General features: G+C 51.7%; 1 protein-coding gene and 1 long non-coding RNA gene across 4 annotated transcripts in view; one reads left to right on the top strand and one right to left on the bottom strand.

Moving 5' to 3' along the window:
- LOC123851749 (uncharacterized) overlaps positions 1-21303 on the top strand; it is a 118159-nt gene that overhangs the window by 40721 nt on the left and 56135 nt on the right. The gene's annotated exons all lie outside the window — the stretch shown is intronic.
- On the bottom strand, positions 12719-19227 carry MYL9 (myosin light chain 9). The gene is made up of 4 exons (XM_045885714.3): positions 19068-19227; positions 15710-15919; positions 14231-14392; positions 12719-13396 (listed from the first exon to the last, which is right to left on the bottom strand). Exons 2-4 carry the CDS (start codon positions 15891-15893, stop codon positions 13224-13226), a joined length of 519 nt encoding a protein of 172 aa, XP_045741670.1. The 5' UTR covers positions 15894-15919; positions 19068-19227; the 3' UTR covers positions 12719-13223.

The raw sequence follows: 21303 nt of genomic DNA, 5'->3' as shown, positions 1-21303 counted from the left end.
GCAAGTGAGAGAAGCCAGACACAAAAGCGTGACTCTTGTATGGCCTCTTCACACAAAACTCTAGAGAAAGGAATCTATGAAAAGTAGATCAGGTGGGGAGGTGGGCTGGACCGAAAAGGGGAATGAGCACACGTTTGCCAACATTAATTTCATTTTTCACTTAAAGTGGGTGAATTTTATTAAAGAAAGACAATGAGATGCAGACAAAGTAGTAATAAAGGTAAACATGCAACGAGTGGTTAAATTTTCTCATACATTAAATTTAAGTTGACCAACAGCTTACATGGGCAGTTAAACTATGCTCTTTGTTCACTAGGTTGTAAATTTACTTTCTCATCTTCCCAGATGGAGACATTTTATGGCTCAGCATCGAGATAAACAAAATCCTTTAAGGCCCAAGTACCTTGTGCCTAACAGTTTCCCTTTAACTGAAATGAATTCCTTTCTTAAGGGCGGGAGGATTTATATCTGACTTTATATTTCTCTCTCTCAAAGGCAAGGAGTGTTTCTAATCTGTTTCTGTGGGTCTCTATCCTTAGAGCAGGGGGAGCTGCTGGAGGGTTTTGGCCAGGGCAGTGACATGGTCAGACATACTTGGGAAGAGCAACCCGAAAGCACCCCGTGGAGGATGGATGAGAGGCAGGTCGGCGACAGTCAGGAAGGCTGGTTAAGAGGCTGGGGCAGGGCAGCTCATGGGGGAGCAGTATGCTTAAAATGTGTGCATTTTTCTATATATAAATTATACTTCAGTTTTAAAAAATGAGAACAAAAGACTATCACAGGAGTCCACATGATGTGCAGAGGCCTGAGAAAGGGGTTCCAGTCCAGGCTGGGAGCAGTAGACAGTGCAGGGACTTGAGTGCGGTTCTGGGCGTAGAACTGACAGGGTTTGAGGAGAGGCTGGGAAATCCAGGAGGCCTGGGGCAAGGATGGGGGGCAGGACAGGGAAGAAACTGGGCCCTTGAGCACTGAAGATGAGCCCTTTGGAGTGGTTGGGGGCCCTGGCTGAGTAAATAAACTTAGCCTGCAGCTCTGGGATTCTGCTAGGATGGGGAGCCAAGAAAAGGCCTTGACCCCATCCTCAAGTGTCATGGCGCACGGGGGAAGCAGACAGCCTTCTTGGACCCGTTGAGGAAGGCACGGAGGGACCTTGGGGGGAGCAAGTAGCCATCTCTTCATGACCCCTCCTTCATACTCTCCTTCCGGTTTTTCTCCCAGGCCCATCTGAAGGTGGGGCATTAGGAACCAAGTGACAAGGATCTGACCCACCTGGGTGGGAATTCTGGTTTTGAAGTTCCCTAGCAGTGTGACCCTGGGCAGGTTGCTTAATCATTTGAGCCTCAATTCCCTCACTTGTAAAATGGGGATAATATCCTCTTCGCCCCCTTTCCCCCTTCCTAAAAAAATGCATTTTGCGTTTTCCCCTCCTGCAGTGTAATGTGCCCATGTTGTGCATGGAAGTGAGACGCTGCGAAGTGCGGCTCTTGGGCACCTCACTCTGAAGAATCCCTTCCTTTAAGCTCCTGAGGGCTCAGTGGGCCTGGGGCCACCGGTCCCACCGGTCCCTCGTGCAGCTTAGTAAGGGAGGCCCTTGGCGGGTTTACAGGCCGCTGGTGTCCCAGAAAGCAGACTGGGCTGGGAATTGAACTCTGTCCCCAGTTCTCTGGGTGACCTTGGGCGACCCCTAGTGGGATGGGTGGCAACACGCAACGTCCCCGCAAGGATGGGTTTTACCACTTTCAGGGCACATTCAGTATGTCTATTTTAAAATTCATTTTATGTAATAACTAAAAAAGAAAGCACTTTCTATGTGTCAGGCACTGTCCTATGTACTTTTAAAACTTGTTTAATCCCCGTAACAACTCTTTGAGGTGCAAGTTATCTATTTTTTTTTTTAAGATTTTATTTATTTATTAGAAAGAGAGCGTGAGTGAGCATGAGCCCAAGCAGGAGGAGGGGCAAAGGGAGAGGGAGAAGCAGACTCCCCGCTGAGCAGGGAGCCCGATGTGGGGCTGGATCCCAGGACCCTGGGATCATGAGCCCAGCTGAAGGCAGACGCTTAACTGACTGAGCCATCCAGGCGCCCCAGCGAGTTATCTTCATTTTATGGCTGAGAAACTGAGCCTCAGAGAGGTTCAATAACATGGTCAAGTTCATACAGCTAATAAATGGCAGAACCAGGACTGCAACCTAATTTTCTTCTCCCTAACTACTCCATTGTGTTACCCCTGGTCTCAAAATGATTTTCCCAGAGCCTTTCCATGTAAAGTTGGGAGCCTCATACGTACGTGTGGATCTTAGAAGCCACGAAACAGGCTACGTGCAGCTATTAGTACCATATCTTAACCTCAGTTGTGAGCCCCATTTCCTCTTTAGGGTGACCTCAGGCCCCAGAGCCTCATCTGTAAAATTGGGGGGGGACATGTGAAGATTTATATGAATCGATTTGTTTATATAAAAAAGATTTTAGACAGAGCGAGCTTATGTGTGCAAGTGAGGGGGAGGGGAAGAGGGAGAAGGGGAGAAGCAGACTCCCTGCTGAGGGCAGAGCTTGTCAAGGGGCTTGATCTCACCACCCTGAGATCATGACCTGAGCCGAAGTTGAGTCAGCCGCTTTACCGACTGAGCCATCCAGGTGCCCCCAGGGCCTTCTGTATGCATTGAAATAAATCTGAGGAAAGAAATGTTTATAAATCAAACATTAAAACAATTCATAAAGGGTGCCTGAGTGGCTCAGTTGCTTAAGCATCCGACTCTTGATTTCGGCTCAGGTCATGATCTCAGGGTCATGAGATCGAGCCCCGTGTCAGGCTCTGCACTGGGCGGGGAGTCTTCTTGGGATTCTCTCCCTCCTTCTCCCACTGCTCCCCCTACCCCCTGGCTCTTTCTCTCTCTCTCAAAGATAAACAATAAAAGTAAAATAATAAGGTCCTGGCATGTCACCCCCACCACCACCACCACCATAGGATTTTATACATAGTGGGCCTTCTGCAAGAATTCTGGGGATGAAGACAAGACCAAGCTCCAGGGAAGGTCTATTTTACAGTCCTTCTTGGAAGTTAATTTCTAGCCAGGGGAGAGGTGCTGGTAATTTCTACAAGTTTATAGAGTTAGGTCCCATGTTAGGTGATTATGTAAAGTAACGGCCAACTTCACAATGACCCATGAAGCTGGTTCTACTGTTTTCCGTTATTTGGCAGATGTGGTGGAAATGGAGACCAGTGGTCTGCCCGAGTGACTCAGTGGATGTGTGTGGCAGGGGTGTGGTGGGGGGAAAGGTTGTCCGGGTGATGTCCTTTTTGGTCGCCACTGCGGTCACCGCCTCTGGCTACTGCAGCAAGGTGCCCAAGAGCCAGCCAGAGGCTCTCAAGGGCTCCACGGGCCTGGGCTATGGGTGCCTGGACGTGGGATCCTAACATCTTAGAACTGAAGGGACCTCGGAGGTCCTCAGGAGGCCGCTGGCCTCAGGACAGCAGGCTAGGCTGGACGTTCTGAGTGTTTTGTCGGAATTGGCTAGATGACCTTGTGCTTGCCCCTGACCCCGTCTGGGCCACGGCTGGGATACGGAAGGCCCCGTTAGCTGTCGTGTTCCCTGGTACGAGTCCGGCCTTTCCATTTAATGTGTGAGGACACTGAGGTCCAGAGAGGGACTGGGATTTTCCTGTATAATTTTACAGCCCAAAGAATTCTTAAAAAGATCCCTTTCTTGGTCAGTGACATGGGAAGTGCAGGGGCCCTGGAATCGGATTGCCTGGCATATAGTAATTGCTCATTAAATGTGGGCCGTTATTTTATTGAGCAGCATCCTATAGTGATTGAGTGTAACTCTTTCTCTTACTAGTTGTGTGACCTTGCCCTGAGTAGGTCATTTAATCTTTTCCTGCCTCAGTTTCCTTAGGTGTGAATTGGGTTAATAACAACTCTCTTCATGGGGGAGGAATAAGACTCAATTATCCATGTATAATATAGAGCTAGGCACATAGCCTATAGTAAGTGCCCAGTAAACACGAAAGTCTCTCCCTGCTGGAAACCCTCCAGTGGTTCCCATGGCACTTTAGAGTCCTGTCCAAACTCCCCAGGGTTCTAGAGGGCTCTCAAGGCATCACTTTGCCTCTGCCTCCTTCTCATCTCCCACCAGACTCAGCCCCACCACTCTACTTCGTGCCAACTTCATGTCCACAGAGTGCTTTTTGTTTGTTTTTTAACCCTTGTTATTTCCCCTGATTTCAGCTTAAATGTCACCTCAGGAAGGCTGGCCCTGACCTCTCAGGACTAGTCTCCCGGCCTTCCTGCCCCATGTTGTTCAGTTTGCTACATCACACTTAACCGAGTTTGTAATGATGGGTTTTGTCCTTGGTTGTCTCTCCCTTCCTTGCTCCCTGGTGAACTACTTTCTTCACTGTGGACCCCCCTAACACCCCTCGTAATAGGCTTGGAATAGATTCTTGTTGGTACTGGGCACCCAGTCTCCTGTCAAGTCTTGTTACCTACATCCGCATGGCTCACTCTCAGGCCAATCTGATCAAGCTCTGTCCCGCTTCAGACCCCTCAAAGACTCCTTGGTGCTCGGGGGGGAGGCTGTGAAGAGGGAAAACCAGACATTGTCACCTGGCATTGAAAGCCTATCAGATCTGGCCCCTGTGATCTTTCTCCCCACTTCGCCCCACACTCCAGCATGGAGACTCTGGGCAAAGTCCCGGCCCCTATTTGGCTTTCTTTTCTCATCAGTTTTAAGGTGACCAAGGGTGCTTCTGAACGTCAGGTAAACCTCAGCCATTTATTGTCTACCCCCTGATGACAAGCCTGTCTCAGTGGAGATTGATCTGTCAGGGGAGGAGCCTGTTAATTTCAGGGACTCTTCTGTAAGTGTCATTCTGTTTCTCTTTTCCCAACCCCGTGGCCCCCACCTCCTCCTTTTCCTCCCTTGTCCCTATCATGACCCATAGCCATCTTTTTTTTTTTTTTTTTTTAAGGTTTTATTTATTTGACAGAGAGAAAGACGGCCAGAGAGGGAACACAAGCAGGAGGAGTGGGAGAGGGAGAAGCAGGCTTCCCACGGAGCAGGGAGCCCGATGCGGGGCTTGATCCCAGGACCCTGCGATCATGACCTGAGCCGAAGGCAGATGCTTAACAACTGAGCCACCCAGGCGCCCCAGACCCATAGCCATCTTGACACACTGCTATCACCCGTGTGTTTCTTCTAGTCCTCCCTCCTGTGCCCCCGCCCCCACTATACAGATCCACTCTAAAATGTTTTCTCTGGGTCCTTGAATAATGTATGGATAATCCTCTGCTGGTTTTAAAATCCCATGCACATTTTAATATTACATTTAAGGGGGCACCTGGCTGGCTTGGTCGGTGGAGCACGTGACTCTTGATCTTGGGGTTGTGAGTTCAAACCCCACGTTGGGTGTAGAGATTACTTAAAAAAATAACATCTTAAAAACTACTACATTTTTACAGCTCTAATTCTGTCCCCCACCCCCCCACGTTATTTTTAATATCTACCCATGTTGCTGCATGAACGTTCAGTTCATTGCATCACAGAGCTGCCTGGTACTCCACAGCATGCGTTCATCACGTTTCACTTATTCATTTTCCTCGTCACAGACACGTAGGTTCCCTCCAACGCACTGCTCTCATCAAGGCTGCTTCAGGGAACATCTTGTCCTGCTCCTTCTGGGCCTCAGCACAGATTTCTCAGTACAGTTGCTGAGCCTTAAGGGGTTTCCTTGTTCCCAGGTACCGTCGGGTGCCCACCCTCCTGCATGGGTACCCCAGTCTGTACCCCACCTGTAGGAGGAGCCCCCTTTCTCTCCATCTTTGCCAGGGTTCAGTATTCTCTCTCTCTCTCTCATGTTTGGCAATCTGATGAGTATAATGTGGCCTGTTTCTGATTTTCTTTCTGAACACCAGTGAGGTCGTTCTGTTGTACTTGTTAGTTAAAATTTCCCCTTTGTGAATCTCCTTTTTATATGCTTTGCCCGTTTGCCTATTAGATGCCCCAACTTTTTCTTGCAATGTGTTAGGTATTAATTCCTTGGTTTATTTTAATATAGTAAAAATTCACCCTTTTAAAAAAAAGAGTCTTTTTTTTTTTTGAAAGATTTTATTTATTTATTTGACAGAGACACAGTGAGAGAGGGAACACAAGCAGGGGGAGTGGCAGAGGGAGAAGCGGGGCTCGATCCCAGGACCCCAGGATCACGACCCGAGCCGAAGGCAGACATTTAACGACTGAGCCACCCAGGCGCCCCTAAAAAAATGAGTCTTTTTTTTTTTTTTAAGATTTTATTTATTTATTTGACAGAGAGAGACACAGCGAGAGAGGGAACACAAGCAGGGGGAGTGGGAGAGGGAGAAGCAGGCTTCCTGCAGAGCAGGGAGCCCGATGTGGGACTCGATCCCAGGACCCTGGGATCATGACCTGAGCCGAAGGCAGTCGCTCAACCGACTGAGCCACCCAGGCGCCCTAAAAAAATGAGTCTTAACAAACATATATGACTACATAATCACCATCACAATCATGATCCAGAATGGTTTCGTCACCCCCCAGAATTCCCTCATGCCCCTACACAGTCTCTCTTCCCACGTCGTGCCCCTGGCAGCCCACTATGCTGTTGTCTGTCCTATAGTTTTGCCATATTCAGACTATCATATAAATGGGATCATATAGTATATAGCCTTTGAGTTTGCTTCTTTCTTTTAGAAGAATGCAATTGAGACTCACCCACGTTGTGGGTGTGTATCTTTAGGCCATTGGTTCCTTCTTATTGATGAAGAACATTCCATTGGATGAATATACTACATTTGGTTTAACCATTTATCATTTGAAAGATATTTTAATTGTTTCCAGATTTGTAAATTTGTTTCTGATGACCTTGCCAGTTTTGAGGGGTACTGGTCAGGTATTTTGTAGAATGCTCTAGAGTCATGTCCAATTTCTTGAACATTACGCCTTGAATTTGGAGGACATCCCATTGGGATGCTCAGGAACTTACTTGCTAGAGCCAGTTACACTGTTGTCTGCGATAGAGGTCTCACAGGTTTTTGTTTTGTTTTTAGAGACTTTATTTATTTATTAGAGCGAGAACACAAGCGGTGGAGAGGGAGAAGCAGGCTGCCCATTGAGGAGGGAGCCCGATGCGGGGCTGGATCCCAGGACCCTGGGATCATGACCTGAGCCGAAGGCAGATGCCTAATGACTGAGCCACCCAGGCACCCTGCACAGGCTTTAACTCTCATTAAAAACGACTTTCCTGACTCTGTTTCTCCCCCCATACCACCTCTGTCTCTCTCATTCTCTTTCTTGTTTTCTTTCATTTTTGTTTTCTTTGTTCTTTGTTTTCAGACTCTGTTTTGGTTTTAGTTCTTGTCCAAACTATTTCCCATTGCTGGCAGCAGTGATCGACAATTGTTTTTATGGTGTATTTGTTGATCTCTTAACAGGACAGTGGGGGTCTGTTCTCTATCCAGTGGGGAATGTGGGAAACTCTGATTTGTTAGTTAATTTTTTTTTTTTTAATAGTTTGCTTGCCTATTTGCAAACTCAAATCAGTTAAGAAAATATTGGGAGAATTAAGAAAGCATCAAAAGGAGAACAGCCCTTTGAGGCTAGTGGGTTTTTGTGTTTCTTGGTTTATTTTGGCACATTGGCTGTGGTCGCAGATCTGAAGCTGAAAGTTTGCAGTGTGTCTGGAGGGGTCTGAAATATTTTCCTACTTTGTAGTGTTAAATAATAAGTTAAATTGTAACATGTCTTAAATTTAAGGTTTGTTTTGATTGGTTTATCAGACCTAATGGGGCATATAATAGAAGGAATAAAAAAATTTACAAGAAATGAAGAAATGGAAGTTCTAATAGTTTCAATGTACTAGCCTTTGAAAAGAAAAAGTTTACACAAACATTAGCTTAGGAAGATTTTTTTTGAATAGTTACTATTTGTTTTAACAGCTTTATTGTTACATAATTTACATACTGGAAGTTCACCCATTTAAAGTGTACAATTCAGTTAGTTTTCGCATATTTAAAGAGTCGTGCACCCATCAGCATAATCAGCTTCACTCTGCATCTGTGTCCTCCCTACCCCCAGCCATCGTCCAACACTGATACACCGCATTCTCTAGATTGGCCCATTTGGGACATTTCATGTAAATAGAATCATGCAATAGGTGGTCTTTTATTAAGGACTTCTATAACTTAGCATAGTGTTTTTGAGGTGTATCCATGTTGTAACATGAATCAGCACTTCATTCTTTTGGTGCTGAGTAACATTCTGCTGCATGGAGCAACCATATTTACTTATCTGTTCAGTAGTTGATGGACATCGGGGTTGTGTCTGGTTTTTGGCTATTTTGAATAATGCTGCTATGAGCATTTGTGTAGAAGTTTTTGCGTGGATGTATGTTTTCATTTTCTGGGGAGTATACCTAGGAGTAGAATTGCTGAGTCACATGGTAACTGTTCAGCCTTTTGAGGAACTGCTGGACTATTTTCCCAAGCTTCACCATTTACATTTCCTCCCGTGGTGTGGGAGGGTTCTAATTTCTCTACATCTTTCCCAACCTTGTTATTTTCTGGGTTTTTAAAATTATTATTATTATAGCCATTAATTTCCCTAATGCCTAATGATGTTGAGCATCTGTGCATTTGCCTACTGGCTGTTTGCTTATCTTTGGAGAAATGTCTGTTCCTATCCTTTGACCATTTTTAAATTGGTTATCTATCTTTTTATTATTGAGTTGTGAGGGTTCTTTATATGTAAGCCTCTAATCAGATGTGATTTGCAAATATTTTATTTTCACTTTTTTTTTTTTAATCTCTACACCCCATGTGGGACTCAAATTCCGGCTCTCAAAGTCAAGAGTTGCAGGCTCCTCCAACTGAGCCAGCCAGGTGCCCCTATTTTCACTTTCTTGATGTGAATTACTCTATTTAAATTTCGCTTATTTCTTGTACTTCCCCAGAAAAAAATCCCACCCATGGATTTTCGAATTTCTTGAGTTCTCTCTTTTTTTAAAAAATTTATTTATTTATTTTATAGAGAGCAAGCACGCACAAATGGGAGGGATAGAGGGAGAGGGAGAGAGAATCTCAAGCAGATTCTGCACTGAGCACAGAGCCCAGTGCGGGGCTTGATGTCATGACCCTGAGATCATGATCTGAGCCGAAATCAAGAGTTGACACTTGACTGACTGAGCCACCCTGGTGCCCCTTAAGTTCCCTTTCTGTCCTTTTAGTTACTTAATTAAAACTTTATACTTAATTAACAGTTATTTATATTAAATAATTTCTGTTGAAATAACCAGTGTAGTTTCTGCCCCTGATCAAATCCTGACTGATACAAATGTGTATTCTTTTGTGTCTTTTTTTTTTTTTACATTATGTGTGTGAGATTTATCCATGTTGATGCACGTAGCTATAGCTCATCGCCATTTCCTTGTCCATTCCATTGGTGGGCAGATTGGGCTGTTTCGAGTACGGGGCTATTACAGTGATGCTGCTGTGAGCCTTCTTGCAGGTGCCTTTTGGTGAACATGTGTCCCGTTTCTATTGGGTGCATTCCTAAGAGTGGAATTGCTGAGTCATGGGGTAGATGGATGTTCCACTTTAGTAGATAATGCCAAATTGTTTTCCAAAGTGATCGTACCTGTTTACACTCCTCTCTGTAGTGTGTGAGGATTCTAGGTGCTCTCCATTCCCCTCCTCACCAGTACTTGGTATTGGGAGTTTTGTTCATTGTGTCCCTTTTGGTGGGTGTCAACTTCATTTATTAAGTCTCTCATCTCCCCACTGATTTATGATATACCTACCACCTTTGTCATTTAACAAGAGTCATCAGTGTGTGGGTCTGTCCCTGGACTCTGTTCCATTCCATGGGTCAGTCTGGCTCTTCACCAGTATCACACCATCATCATGTTTACTATAGCTTCATGGTAAGCCCTGAATTCTAGAAGTTACATCTTATTTTCCTCTTCTTTTTCATAAATATCTGGCAACTCATGGCCATTTACTTTTTCTTTTTTTTTTTATATCTGAGATGCGGGGAGAGAGAGAGTGCAAGTGAGAGCACAGGAGCAGGGGAGGGAGAAGTGGACTCCCCACTGAGTGGGGAGCCCAGTGCTGGGCCAGGATCATGACCTGAGCCGAAGGCAGAGGCTTAACTGACTGAGCCACCCAGGTGCCCCTTTCTTCTTCTTCTTCTTCTTTTTTTTTTTTAAAGATTTTATTTATTTATTTGAGAGAGAGAGAGAGAGAGAAACAGCCATGAGAGGGGAGATGGTCAGAGGGAGAAGCATACTCCCCATTGAGCCGGGAGCCCGATGTGGGACTTGATCCCAGGACCTCGGAATCATGACCTGAGCCAAAGGCAGTCGCTTAACTAACTGAGCCACCCAGGTGCACCCCCTTTCTTCTTTTTTTTTTTTAGAGTGAGAAAGTGAGTGGGGTGGGAGGCAGAGAGAATTTTAAGCAGGCTCCATACCCAGCATGGAGCCCGACGTGGGGGTTGATCTCACGACCCTGAGCTCATGACCTGAGCCGAGATCAAGAGTTGGACATTTAACCAACTGAGCCACCCAGGCACCCCTCCTTATGGTTTTTTGTTTTGTTTTTTAAATTTTCGTGAATTTTTTTTTAAAGATTTTATTTTAGGGGTACCTGGGTGGCTCAGTTGTTAAGCATCTGCCTTTGGCTCAAGTCATGACCCCAGGGTCCTGGGATTGAGCCCCGCAATCGGCTCCCTGCTCTGCGGGAAGCCTGCTTCTCCCTCTCCTGCTCCCCCTGCTTGTGTTCCCTCTCTGGCTGTCTCTCTCTGTCAAATAAATAAAATCTTAAAAAAAAAAAAAAAGATTTTATTTTAAAGTAATCTCCATACCCAGCATGGGGCTTGAACTCACAACCCTGAGATCAAGAGTTGCTGAGCCGGCCAGGCACCCCAAGAGATAATCTTTATGGATTTAAATGCATCAGTCTTTTCCTTGTGGTTTCTGAATTCTGTGCCAGACTTTGAAAGTTCTGGGCATGTTTCACTGTTACCTGTAGATGTTGCCTGTGAGAGAGAAAAACAGTAGCTACTGCTGCTTCTCTAAAAAGCTGCTAGGATCTTAATAAATGAGCTCACAAATAGAAAACTGCCGTCTTCCTGGCTTCTGAATGTGCTGTGTGCCTGCCTGCTCCCGACTTCGTTCACACGGCTTCCTCCAGTTCAGTTCCTGCACGTTCCTCCCGCCTACTGGTCCTGCCCTTCCACACACAACACTTCCCTTGTCCCTTCCTCTGGATCCCGTCAGGTCAGGCCCACGCCAGCTAGGAAGCCAGTGAGGCTGGATGGGTTCTGTCCCTTTCTCTGGGGCGAAGGGGGAGGAGGCTTGTGACAGGATTGCAGACTGAGGGGTCAGAACCCGAGGAGGCTTGTTTCTAACCCCGTCCCTGCCGTCTTCAGAAAGGCTTTTGGTGCCACAGCGGCTCTGCAGAGTGCCCTGTGACCCTGATGCAGGGCATGTGTGGCCAGCGCTCTGGGGTCCTCAGAGGACACCCAGAGCCTGCCCCACTCCCTGGCCCTCCCTTGGGACTAGCTGCAGTGAGCGACCCCCCCATCTAGGGCCGGGGTTGAGGGCGTGGTCAGACTGAGTCTGTCACAGTATTTGGGCCTGGTCAGGACTTGTTTGGGGTTGGCTCCATCAGGAGTGGGGATCAGGGACTTGCGGGGCTCCATCTAGAGGCAAGAGAGGGGGTGTTTCATGGCATTCTGGCCAAGGCCTGGCTGGGAGGGGCCTGGAGCTGAGGTGGGGCAGAGGCTTGTGGGAAGTTAGACCCCCCTCGTCCAATACACGGTCCTCTTAGTGCTCAGCACTAAGATCCAATCTCGGACCTTTGCTGTGTGATGCGGATGGCTGACTGTGGGTGACCTTTAGGGAAGGCATCAGGATCACACCGGGCCCAGCAGCTGCTCCTCGACCTTTGTGGGGTCTGGTGGGATGTGTCTAGCCCAGGTCTGAGCCCTGTGGGGGATCTAGAGGCCAGGGTCCAGCCGTCCCTCTGCCCCAGACCCACTGGGTAGCCTCAGGTAGTCCCTGCCCCTCTTGGCTATTCAACCAATATTTCTGTTCCTCTTGTGCCCCAGGCACTTTGGTCAGTGTCCCCATCATCACGTGTAATGGAGATCCCAGCCCTGCCCACCTTGTGTGCGATGTGGAAACTGGTCATGTGGCTGAACTGACCTTGCAGGTGCAGGGGGCACAGCCCAGGCCTCACGTGGTGGCTGCCTGGAGCTGACCTCAGGGAATCTCTTATACCCGTTGTTCCCACCTTCATCCGGAGCTTCTGGGATGCACCCTCCTCCCCGTTTCCAAAGCCTCCCTGTTCTTCCAGGACCACTTGGCATTCCAGGAGCATTGCGGTGTCCCTGGAGATCCAGGCTGTAGTCCTGAAGGCTGGGTGACCTTGACCCCTGTCTTCCCGGTGCCCCAAATCCCCCACTGAGATATGCTGTGGTGATTCCTGAGGGTCCTCCCCACTTGGGCCTCTCTCTCCCAGGAGGACTGTTTCCTGTAGCACCTCTGTCTGCCCCCCACTGCAGGTCTGGTCTCAGCGGAGCCTTTCCCTGGCTGGGAGGAGGTTGGGGTCTGGGCAGCCAGTAGGGACAGGAGAGGGCAGGAGTGTTTAGGGACTAGGAGCTCCTCTATTTCGTCCCGGCAAGAGACACACAGACCCAAAGCAGTGCTCAGACTTCTATTGGAGATTCTGCCTCCCCTGGGTCCAGTATCCACGCTGCATGCATCTTCTGGATCACACTCCCAGTGGGGTGGCTGGGCAGGGCACAGAGGAGGGGTCTGGCATCCTGTCCTCTGAGAAGGGACCTTGGTGAGCTTTGTGGCAGTGGCAGTGGCTGGGAAAGAGCGGTCATGCCCTGTGTGGGGGTGCACGTGAACTTGTGTCTGACAGGACACAGGGCCCGTCAGGTGGGGAGCAGCCATGAGGTCCAGCTCCCTGGAAGACAGTCCTCTCCGGGGGTTCCCGGTGGAACACCTGCCTCACGTCGGCCGTGCGCCCCTTGCCTGGCACTGCGCACTCTCCGCCTGTTCCTCCACGGGGAGCTGGGCCCCTAGCTCCTCAGAGGGAGGCTCCCCTGAGAGGGTCCTATGGGATCACGGGCATGGAGCACAGTGAGTTTGGGGAGCAGGAGAGTGGGACAGGGGCCTGGGCATGGGGGGCTGGGTGGCCTAGTCGTCCTTGTCCTTGGCACCATGCTTGAGGATGCGGGTGAACTCCACGTAGTTGAAGTTGCCTTTCTTATCAATGGGTGCCTCTCGGTACATCTCGTCCACTTCCTCATCTGTGAAGCGGTCGCCCATGGTGGTGAGCAGCTCCCGAAGGTGGTCCTCGTGGATAAAGCCTGGGGGTGGGGCCCGGGCCCATGAGACAGGGACTCAGGCTGGGACATGCCCGACACCCTCACCCCACGGCCCCCCACCAGTCCTCGCAGTGGGTCTCTGGCCAGTTCAACTCCCCGGGGCCCCAGAGTGGGGAGCGATTCTGCAGTGTGTCTGTGGGATCCTTGGGGCTGTGAGTGTGGGGGCTGGATATGTCTTACTTTGACATGAGCCCTAGAGTTCCACTGCCCGAGTTTGCATGCTTATCCCCTTTCCTGGCTGTGTGACCATGGGCAAGTTATTTAACCTCTCTGTACCTGTGTGCTCTGGAAAATAGAGATGAAAATATGCCATCCTGGTATGGGACCATGAAGGTCGTCAGGAAAACGTTCTGAATTGGGCCTGCGGCCCCCGAGAAACTACTGAAATCACTGGCAGCGTCACTCTGGCCTGTCCCTGGGACACACTAGCTGTGGGACAGAAGTCCTTTGTAAGGTCTGAGTATGGGGGCTGGTTTTTGCACCTTACTGGCCAGAAGGGCCTGGAACGATTTGGTTTCTGGGAAGGTCTAAAGTGGGGGCAGTGTGCTGGGCCAACAGGTGAACTCAAGACGTGGGAAGCCTTGGTGGACGTGGGCTGTTGTGGTCTAGCATCTGGGGGAAGGGAACAAGGACACGGCTTAGTTTTTCCAGTTCCAGCCACGGAAACCCCAGCAGATGGGGGATTTCTGTTCTGGCCTTTGGGGACAGGGGCCCTCAAGTCCCAGCGTAGCCCAGCTCCATTCGCATCCTTGGGGGTACCCTGGGTGAAGCGCTCAGCCCCAGCCCTGTCCAGGCCTCCAGTGGGAGGCTGCTGACCTGAGGCCTCCTCATCGAAGCAGGCGAAGGCGTTTCGGATCACGTCCTCGGGGTCTGTGCCGTTCAGCTTCTCCCCAAACATGGTGAGAAACATGGTGAAGTTGATGGGCCCCGGGGCCTCGCTCATCATGCCCTCCAGGTACTCGTCGGTGGGGTTCTTCCCTGTGGCAGGTGGGACATTCCTGCTGTCACTGCCCTGTCCCCTCCTGCCTCCCTGTCCCCTCCCTTCATGGCCTGTGAGAGTCCCACAGGCAGGACACGCTAAGCTCTGTAAACTGTAGAGCGTCTTGCTGGGGTGGCCAGTGTTCTGACTGCTCCCTCCCCCCCAGGCTCTCCAGGCCCCTTGACCAGTTAGGGCCTCCGGTCCGGACATCCGTGACCTCCGGGGTGTAAGGGCCACCATGTGCTGACTGCCCGCGGATCTGCTCTGCCTCCTGCCTGCGTTCACCTTCACCGCACCACGAGGTCACGACGAGGCGCTAATCACATCTACCCAGTAGGACAGCTGTGAGGTTTAAGGTACTTGTGCAGCTGCCGCAGCTTTTGTTGTCTGCTGCTCTTACTCTCTAACCGGAGGAGGACGTTCTTAACCAGAAGGCCACGGCTCACCGGTGGCCCCACCGACAGGAGCTCCAGACAGGAATGCAGGTTTTTCTGGGTAGATGCCCAGGGTCCGATGTCAGCCCCCCAACTCAGGGTTGCCCTGTCCTCCCACCGGACTTCCTGGGCGTGTACACGAGGGCCTCGGTCACCACTGCGCAGGAAGGGAAATGGGCGGAGTGGGGCTGCCCCGCTGTGAGGGCCAGGGACTCACTCGGGCCTGTCTGGCCTCAGTGCTTGGGGCTTGGCCAGCACAGGCCGCCTCCTCCCCTACCAGAGGCTTCCCCTGTCCCCCAGCCAGTGTCTGACCCGGACGAAGGGCCTGCCAGGAACTGGGGCTGGGGTGGTATCTGTGGCGAGCACAGGGGAGGGATGTGGGGGCAAGGCTACACACTTGGGGGGGTCCCCATCCGAGCAGTGTGAATTGTACGAGGTTCCTTTCAGCTCTAAGATTCTGACTCTAGGGAAGTCGTGGAGTCAGAGAGGCTCTAAGGACTGGCTTGGGTGACTTCTAAAGGGGTGGGACACTCTGGCCCCCCCTCCAGCCACAGTTCTCCGTCCATACAATGGAAAGTCTGTGCACTTCCAACTTTCTTTAGTTGCCCATCCTTTTCTTTAAATGAAGTGGAACCAGGCAGCCCAACCACAAATCTGCCTGAGGCAGTCTGGCTCTTGAGTGAGCCTAGGTTCAGATCCAGTGCCCAGTGCCTCAGTTTCCCTATCTGTTAAATGGAGAAAGTACTGGCATCTGCTCGCCAGGGTGGGTACCACATGTCCCTCCACGGGAAGGACTCCCTACGTGATGAGCAGCCCCGCTGCCTGCTCCAGTTTAACCCTCGTGGGACCCACTTAGACCGCAGCCCCCCTGTTCCTGCTCACCCAGTGAGGCCAGCATGTCATGCAAGTCCTCCTTGTCGATGAAGCCATCTCGGTTCTGGTCGATCATGTTGAAGGCCTCCTTAAACTCCTGGATTTGGGACTGGTCAAACATCGCGAAGACATTGGATGTGGCCCGCTGTGGCCGCTTCTTGGTGGTTTTGGCCTTGGCCCGCTTACTGGACATCTTGGCTTCGGGTGGGCGGGGCTTCCCTGCAGGAAGTGGGTGTGGGGGGAAGAGCCTATGACCCTGGGCCAGGGGTCCTCCTGCCCACCCCAGACTGGCTGTTAGCACCTGGGCCTGGCATTCAAAGCCTCCCACACACTTGGGGCTCCTGTCACCCAGCTCGTCACAAAAGCAGACAGGCGTGGGCTCCGTGTGATCGTAAACAGCTTCTCTACCTCTCTGGGGGAGTTTGCCCATGTGGGAACGGGGACGTGAGGAATGCCCAGCAGTAGGAATGGTGCCAGGGACAGCCCCTGGAATGGTGCCAGGCACAGTAAGCGACTTTGACTGTGGCTTTTTGGGTAGGACACTTAGGATTGGGTTCCATGCCATCCTGTCCTCGCTTTCTCTCAGCATTTACACTGTCCATCTCTCTCCCTCCAAGTGACAAGGTGGGTTGAAAAATGGGAGGCTGTGAGGCTCCCTGCCGGCTCCCCCTGCCCCCAGCAGTCAGGAGGCCCTGCATTCCTGACATTCTTGTCATGTCCTCCTCCTCCTCCCTCCTCCCCATCCCTCTGTGCTCCCTGCTCTGGATGTTCTGGAAGGCATATGCTCTGGGCAGTCTCCCCTCCCCCAACCTGCCCACACTTGACCAGCCCCTTAGGTGGGCAGTAGACCTGACTTGTTCTCACTTCTCAGTGCCTATAGGAGTGTGAGGCTTCCCCAGGCTGGGAGCCCCAGCTTCTTGTCACCCTTGTCTAAACCTGACCTCCTAGTTTCCAGCCAGTCTCTCCCATCCCATAGAGATCCAGACCTGTACTACCTGTCATTTCACCGTGAAGCCCTCGAAAGTTCCTGGAACAAGTCTGGGCCCCTGAGCCTGGCGTTTAAGACCCTGTGTGAACCCCTCCAACCCTTCTCTCTGGCTGACCGTGGCACCCTTCACTGTGTCCCTCTTGCCCTCTGTGATTCTGCCATGCTGGACCTCTGGATGTTTCCCAGGCACCCCCAGACTTTCCTTCTTGGTCCCTCCCCCTGAACGCCCTTCCTTTTCCAGGCTACTTCTTGAGACACCCCCTTGGGAGCAGTTCCCGTGCCCTTGCTCTGACAGTAAGCACTTAGAGATCTTTCCCTCCCTCCCCTGGTTTACCAATCAATAGGCTAATGGATGATTGTTTAATGAATGGCTGTGAGGGCAATTGCAGCCAGTCTACTGCCCCCACTGCACTGATGGGGAAACTGAGGCACGACAAGGTGCTCTTTCCCTGAACCCCTGTCATGGCCTGTGGGGATTCTGCCCCTGAAGACCCGGGGTCATGTGCCCCTCAGCTGGGCCGCTGTGGGCCTGGCTGAGGCCCTAGGACTCCTGTCCCCGTTTGTCCTCTGCCCTGAGCCCTCGGTTGAGGGCCAGCCTCCAGGAAGCCTCTGCCTGTTTTTAGCCCCAAATTGTGTGGTCGTGAATGTTCCTCGACGATCTCCAGGCCTTTATCCCATGACCCTGTTCCAGTCATTCTCAGACTTTGGTCTTTGAGCTCTTAAACCTGGAGCAGGGATCCCAGCCAGCCCCGGTCCTTCCGCAGGGCCACGGCTGCCTGTAGGCGTGACACACAGGCTGCTGTCCCACTGGCCTGACACGGCTGGCCCTGGGTGAGCCTCACGTGGTTCAGGGTGGGTAGACGAGAGCCCTTCTCACCCATGACCTGGGTCGGAGTGGGCTGGTGGCATCAGCAGGGTTTAGTGCTTTGAGGGGCCCAGTCCTTCCTGAGCCCACCGTTCGCCGGGAACTTTGACTCATGGCACCCACGGAAGGCAGCCAAGGAGTAGTCCACGGTCATGGGGGGCTGTGATGGTCGTCATCGCTATTGCCACCACCCTCCTATCTGCGCAGCTCTGGGGCAGACTCAGCCCGGAGGAGAGAGGAATGGAACGGGTAGGATCTCACCCACTGCTGGGATAACTAGCTGGGCCCTTCTGTCTCCAGGCCTCCCCCTTCCCCACCCTCTTTGGTCCAGAGGCCATGATGTGGCTGAAAGCACTGAACTTCAGGTTGGGTCCAACCCAGCAATCTTGGGGGGACACCTCCCACCCCGACGGTGCAGTTTAAGAAGTGATGCCCAAGAAGGGAAGTGGCATGCCCATGAGAGGGACAGAGTCCAACCACTTGGGCTAGGCTTGGGTCAGTGGGTGGTAATGGCCAGCCCTTGGTGCCCTTGACACCTGAACACAGAAAGAAACACATGCCCTAAGAGGCTCATGGTGGGCCTGCTGCAGCTGAGGGCTCTGTGTGCCCAGAGGCAGTTTCTAGACTTGGTTGAGGAAATGGGGTTAGAGAGACAGGCTAGGTTTTAGCCCTGGAGCCATCCCCTACTGCTCCTGGAGGTCCTAGACACTAGGGATCATATATAACTGGTAGTTGGACTGGCCACACCTAGGTGCCACCTCCCCCCTTCTGGTGCCTGAAATCCCCCCATAACAGCAAAGACAAGGTCTGTGTCCCCCATTATCTCTTGGTCCCTATGGCTGGTAGTGCCAGATGCCTTGCTCGTAAACTCAACTCCTCTGCAGCTGAGTTATCTGACTCATTCCTCAGGGCAGTTGGTGGGCTGGAGAGGAGGAGCAGAGACCGAGGTCCCCCAGCCCAGGTCCCTGTCCAGCCCCCAGAGCCCTTGGCAGACCCTCCCCACCCAACAGGCACAGTTGGGCAGATGGCCCAGGACATGGAAGCCCCAAGTGCGTGCATAAAGCGTTGGTGTGTATGGATGGGGCGGGGGGCATTATCCCAGTCTCCATCCCTCTCTCCTAACCCCAGGAGTTCTGGAGGAGTCTCAAGGAGCCTTACAGGGGCTCACTTTCCTGTCTGACACACATGGGTTTACTGGGGCAGGGAACACCGGAGACCACAACCCCCTCCCCTCCTTCTGCCCCCCCCCCCCCCCCCCCCCCGAGCTCTGGGCTTGGCGCCGGTAACTCCATAGCAAAGGGGCAGGGCCCGGACAGAGTTCCCTCGCCCAAGGACCACCGGCTGCCCGAGCCTGGAACAGTCTCCCTGCTGCCCACCCCCTGCCAGAGTCCCCGTCCGACCCGCAACTCGCAGCCCCAGCCCCGCGAGGGCTGTCCTCGCCGAGACCCTCCGGCGTGCCCGTCCTTGGGGCCATCACACCGCCTCCTCTGGCGCCCCGCGGCCGCGACTCCCACCTGGTGCGGAGAAGGTGCTCGCTCGCTCACTCGCTTTCGCTCGCTGCGCGGAGCCGGTGCGGGGCCGCGGGCCGTCGGTCCGGCTTCGGGCTCGGTGGGCGCGGCGGCGCGGGCCTTACAAGGCAGAAGAATGTGCGCGGCGGGGCGGGGCGGGGCGGCGCGCCGGCGCAGCCTTATTTGGCCTTGACCCACGGGCGGGCGGCGGCGGGGGCGCCTTGCCGGAATTGGCAGGGGAGGGGATACCCGGAGGTGATGCGGGGCAGCGCCGGGCCCCCTCGCCCCTGATTGTCAGGGGTGGGGGATTTATGTGGGCCGCCCCTTCCTCGTCAGTGAGGCAGGCAGAACGCCCAGGCCTTCCAGCTCTCAGGCCCTCCACCCATCTTTCCCCTAAAGGCCCACGCTGCCTGGCCCATTCCCGTGGGAGGGCTTCCTTCCATCAGGCCAAGTATGGCTCTTTTCCCCAATCCGAAAAGAAGGCGTGTCAGACGGTCCTCGCCATCCTCCTGTGAAGGGTCACTGGTCAGGCCCCTGCCGGTGTGGGGGCTCCCCTGGGTGTTGGGTAGGAGGACTGTGCTGGGGACAGCCCACCTCAGCCAAGTCACTGTCCTTTCCAGCTGGCCTCGGTTTCCTGTAAAATGGGAGGGTGGTGGTGAAGATTGAGGAAAAAAAGAGTGTCCAAGAAGAGCCAAGTAGCACCGTGGGGGCCAGTGAGAGGGGCAGGGGCTGGGGGAGCATGGTGTATCCTCAGGGTGTCAGCACCCCTTACCCACTCTTGTTGGCATTAGTTGGAGGAGGGAGTCAGAGAGGACAGACCCGCCGGCTCCCCCATCATGTATCAGCTCCTGTCCGTCACTTTGACCCTTGAAGGAACACCTACCCACCAGGACTCCAGCCTGTTTTTCTCTCCCTGCCCCACTTTGGACCAACACAGACCTTACAGCACCCAGTTACTTACTCTGTCCCTATGAACTGACAGCTCTTACGTGCGAGGCACTGTGCCGGGTGCTGGGGAAACAACACTGCACTAAAGTAATCACCCTGGGGAAGCAGTATTTGTGCGGGAAATACAATGAACAAGTAAGTAACTCCATGGCTCAGAGAGAGAAATGAGTTCCTTGAAGGAGAATAAAGCAGAGTGACGAGAGAGGAGGGTGCCTCCTGGGAAGTGACATTTGGGACAACCAGAAGCCATGCCCAGTGAGTGAGTGAGGCAGGTAGGGGGAGTTTGCCTGGCTCCTGGTCTAGGAGCAGCCAGAGGTGAGTGTGACTGTGGTGAGAAGGGTGGGAGATGAGGTCTGAGAAGCAGTGGGGGCCTTGCCAGGGGCTCCTTGTAGGCCACCATGAGACATCAGTGTTCTGAGAGGAAGGACGGCATGATCTGGCTTATGTTTTAACTGAATCCCTCTGGGTGAGACCAGTGAGGAGCTTTCCAGCAAGATGATGTGTTCAGGCTAGTGTGGTTGCAGTGGTGCTGGGGAGAAGGGGTGGGATTCTGGAACGATTCTGAAGTTGCATCCAATGAATTTGCACATGGATTGGAATGTGTGTGAAAGAGAAGAGTCAAGGATGACTCCAAGGGTTTTGGTCTGAGCAGTGGGAGAGAGCCGACCTGTTTCTAACACGGGTCGGCTGTGGAAGGAGCAGATTTGAGGAGAGCTCAGTTCTGTTTTGGACCTATTAATTTTTTAGAAACTGTTAACTTTGAAGTAATTTCAGACTTACAATAAAGGTATAGGAACTATACAAAGAGTTCACCCAGACTCTCCAGTTGTTAACATTTGCCTTTATTATAGTCTCTTCTGTGTGTCTGTGTGTATGTGTGTATATCCTGCCCCCGCCAACATTATTTGAGAGTAGCTTGCATTGTTCATTACCCTTTTACCCGGAAATACTTCAGTGAGTATCTCCTGAAAAGGAGATTCTTTTCCAAATCCATAGTACATTTATCAAAATCAGAAAAATTTTAACATTGATTTAATACTGTTATCTAATTTACAATCCATATTCAAGTTTTGTCAGTGATCCCAGTAATGTCCTTTACAGAAATTTTTTTTCTGGTCCAGGAGCCAGTCCAAGGTTATCATGTTTCTTTAATTTGTGTGTGTGGGGGGGGGGGGGGGGTGTTAAAAAACAAAAACAAAAACAACAAAACATAAAAATTACCATTTTAACCATTTGAAATCTGTAGTTGGGGGGCATTAAGCACATTCACATTGTTGTGCAACCATCACCACCA

The sequence above is a fragment of the Mirounga angustirostris genome, unplaced genomic scaffold (assembly GCF_029215605.1).
Source record: "Mirounga angustirostris isolate CCGP_5_RB_7025 unplaced genomic scaffold, mMirAng1.0.hap1 SCAF_10, whole genome shotgun sequence".
In the NCBI taxonomy this organism is placed as follows: domain Eukaryota; kingdom Metazoa; phylum Chordata; class Mammalia; order Carnivora; family Phocidae; genus Mirounga; species Mirounga angustirostris.
The sequence above is the reverse complement of the archived record's forward strand: the minus strand, read 5'-3'. Positions and strand labels throughout refer to the sequence as shown.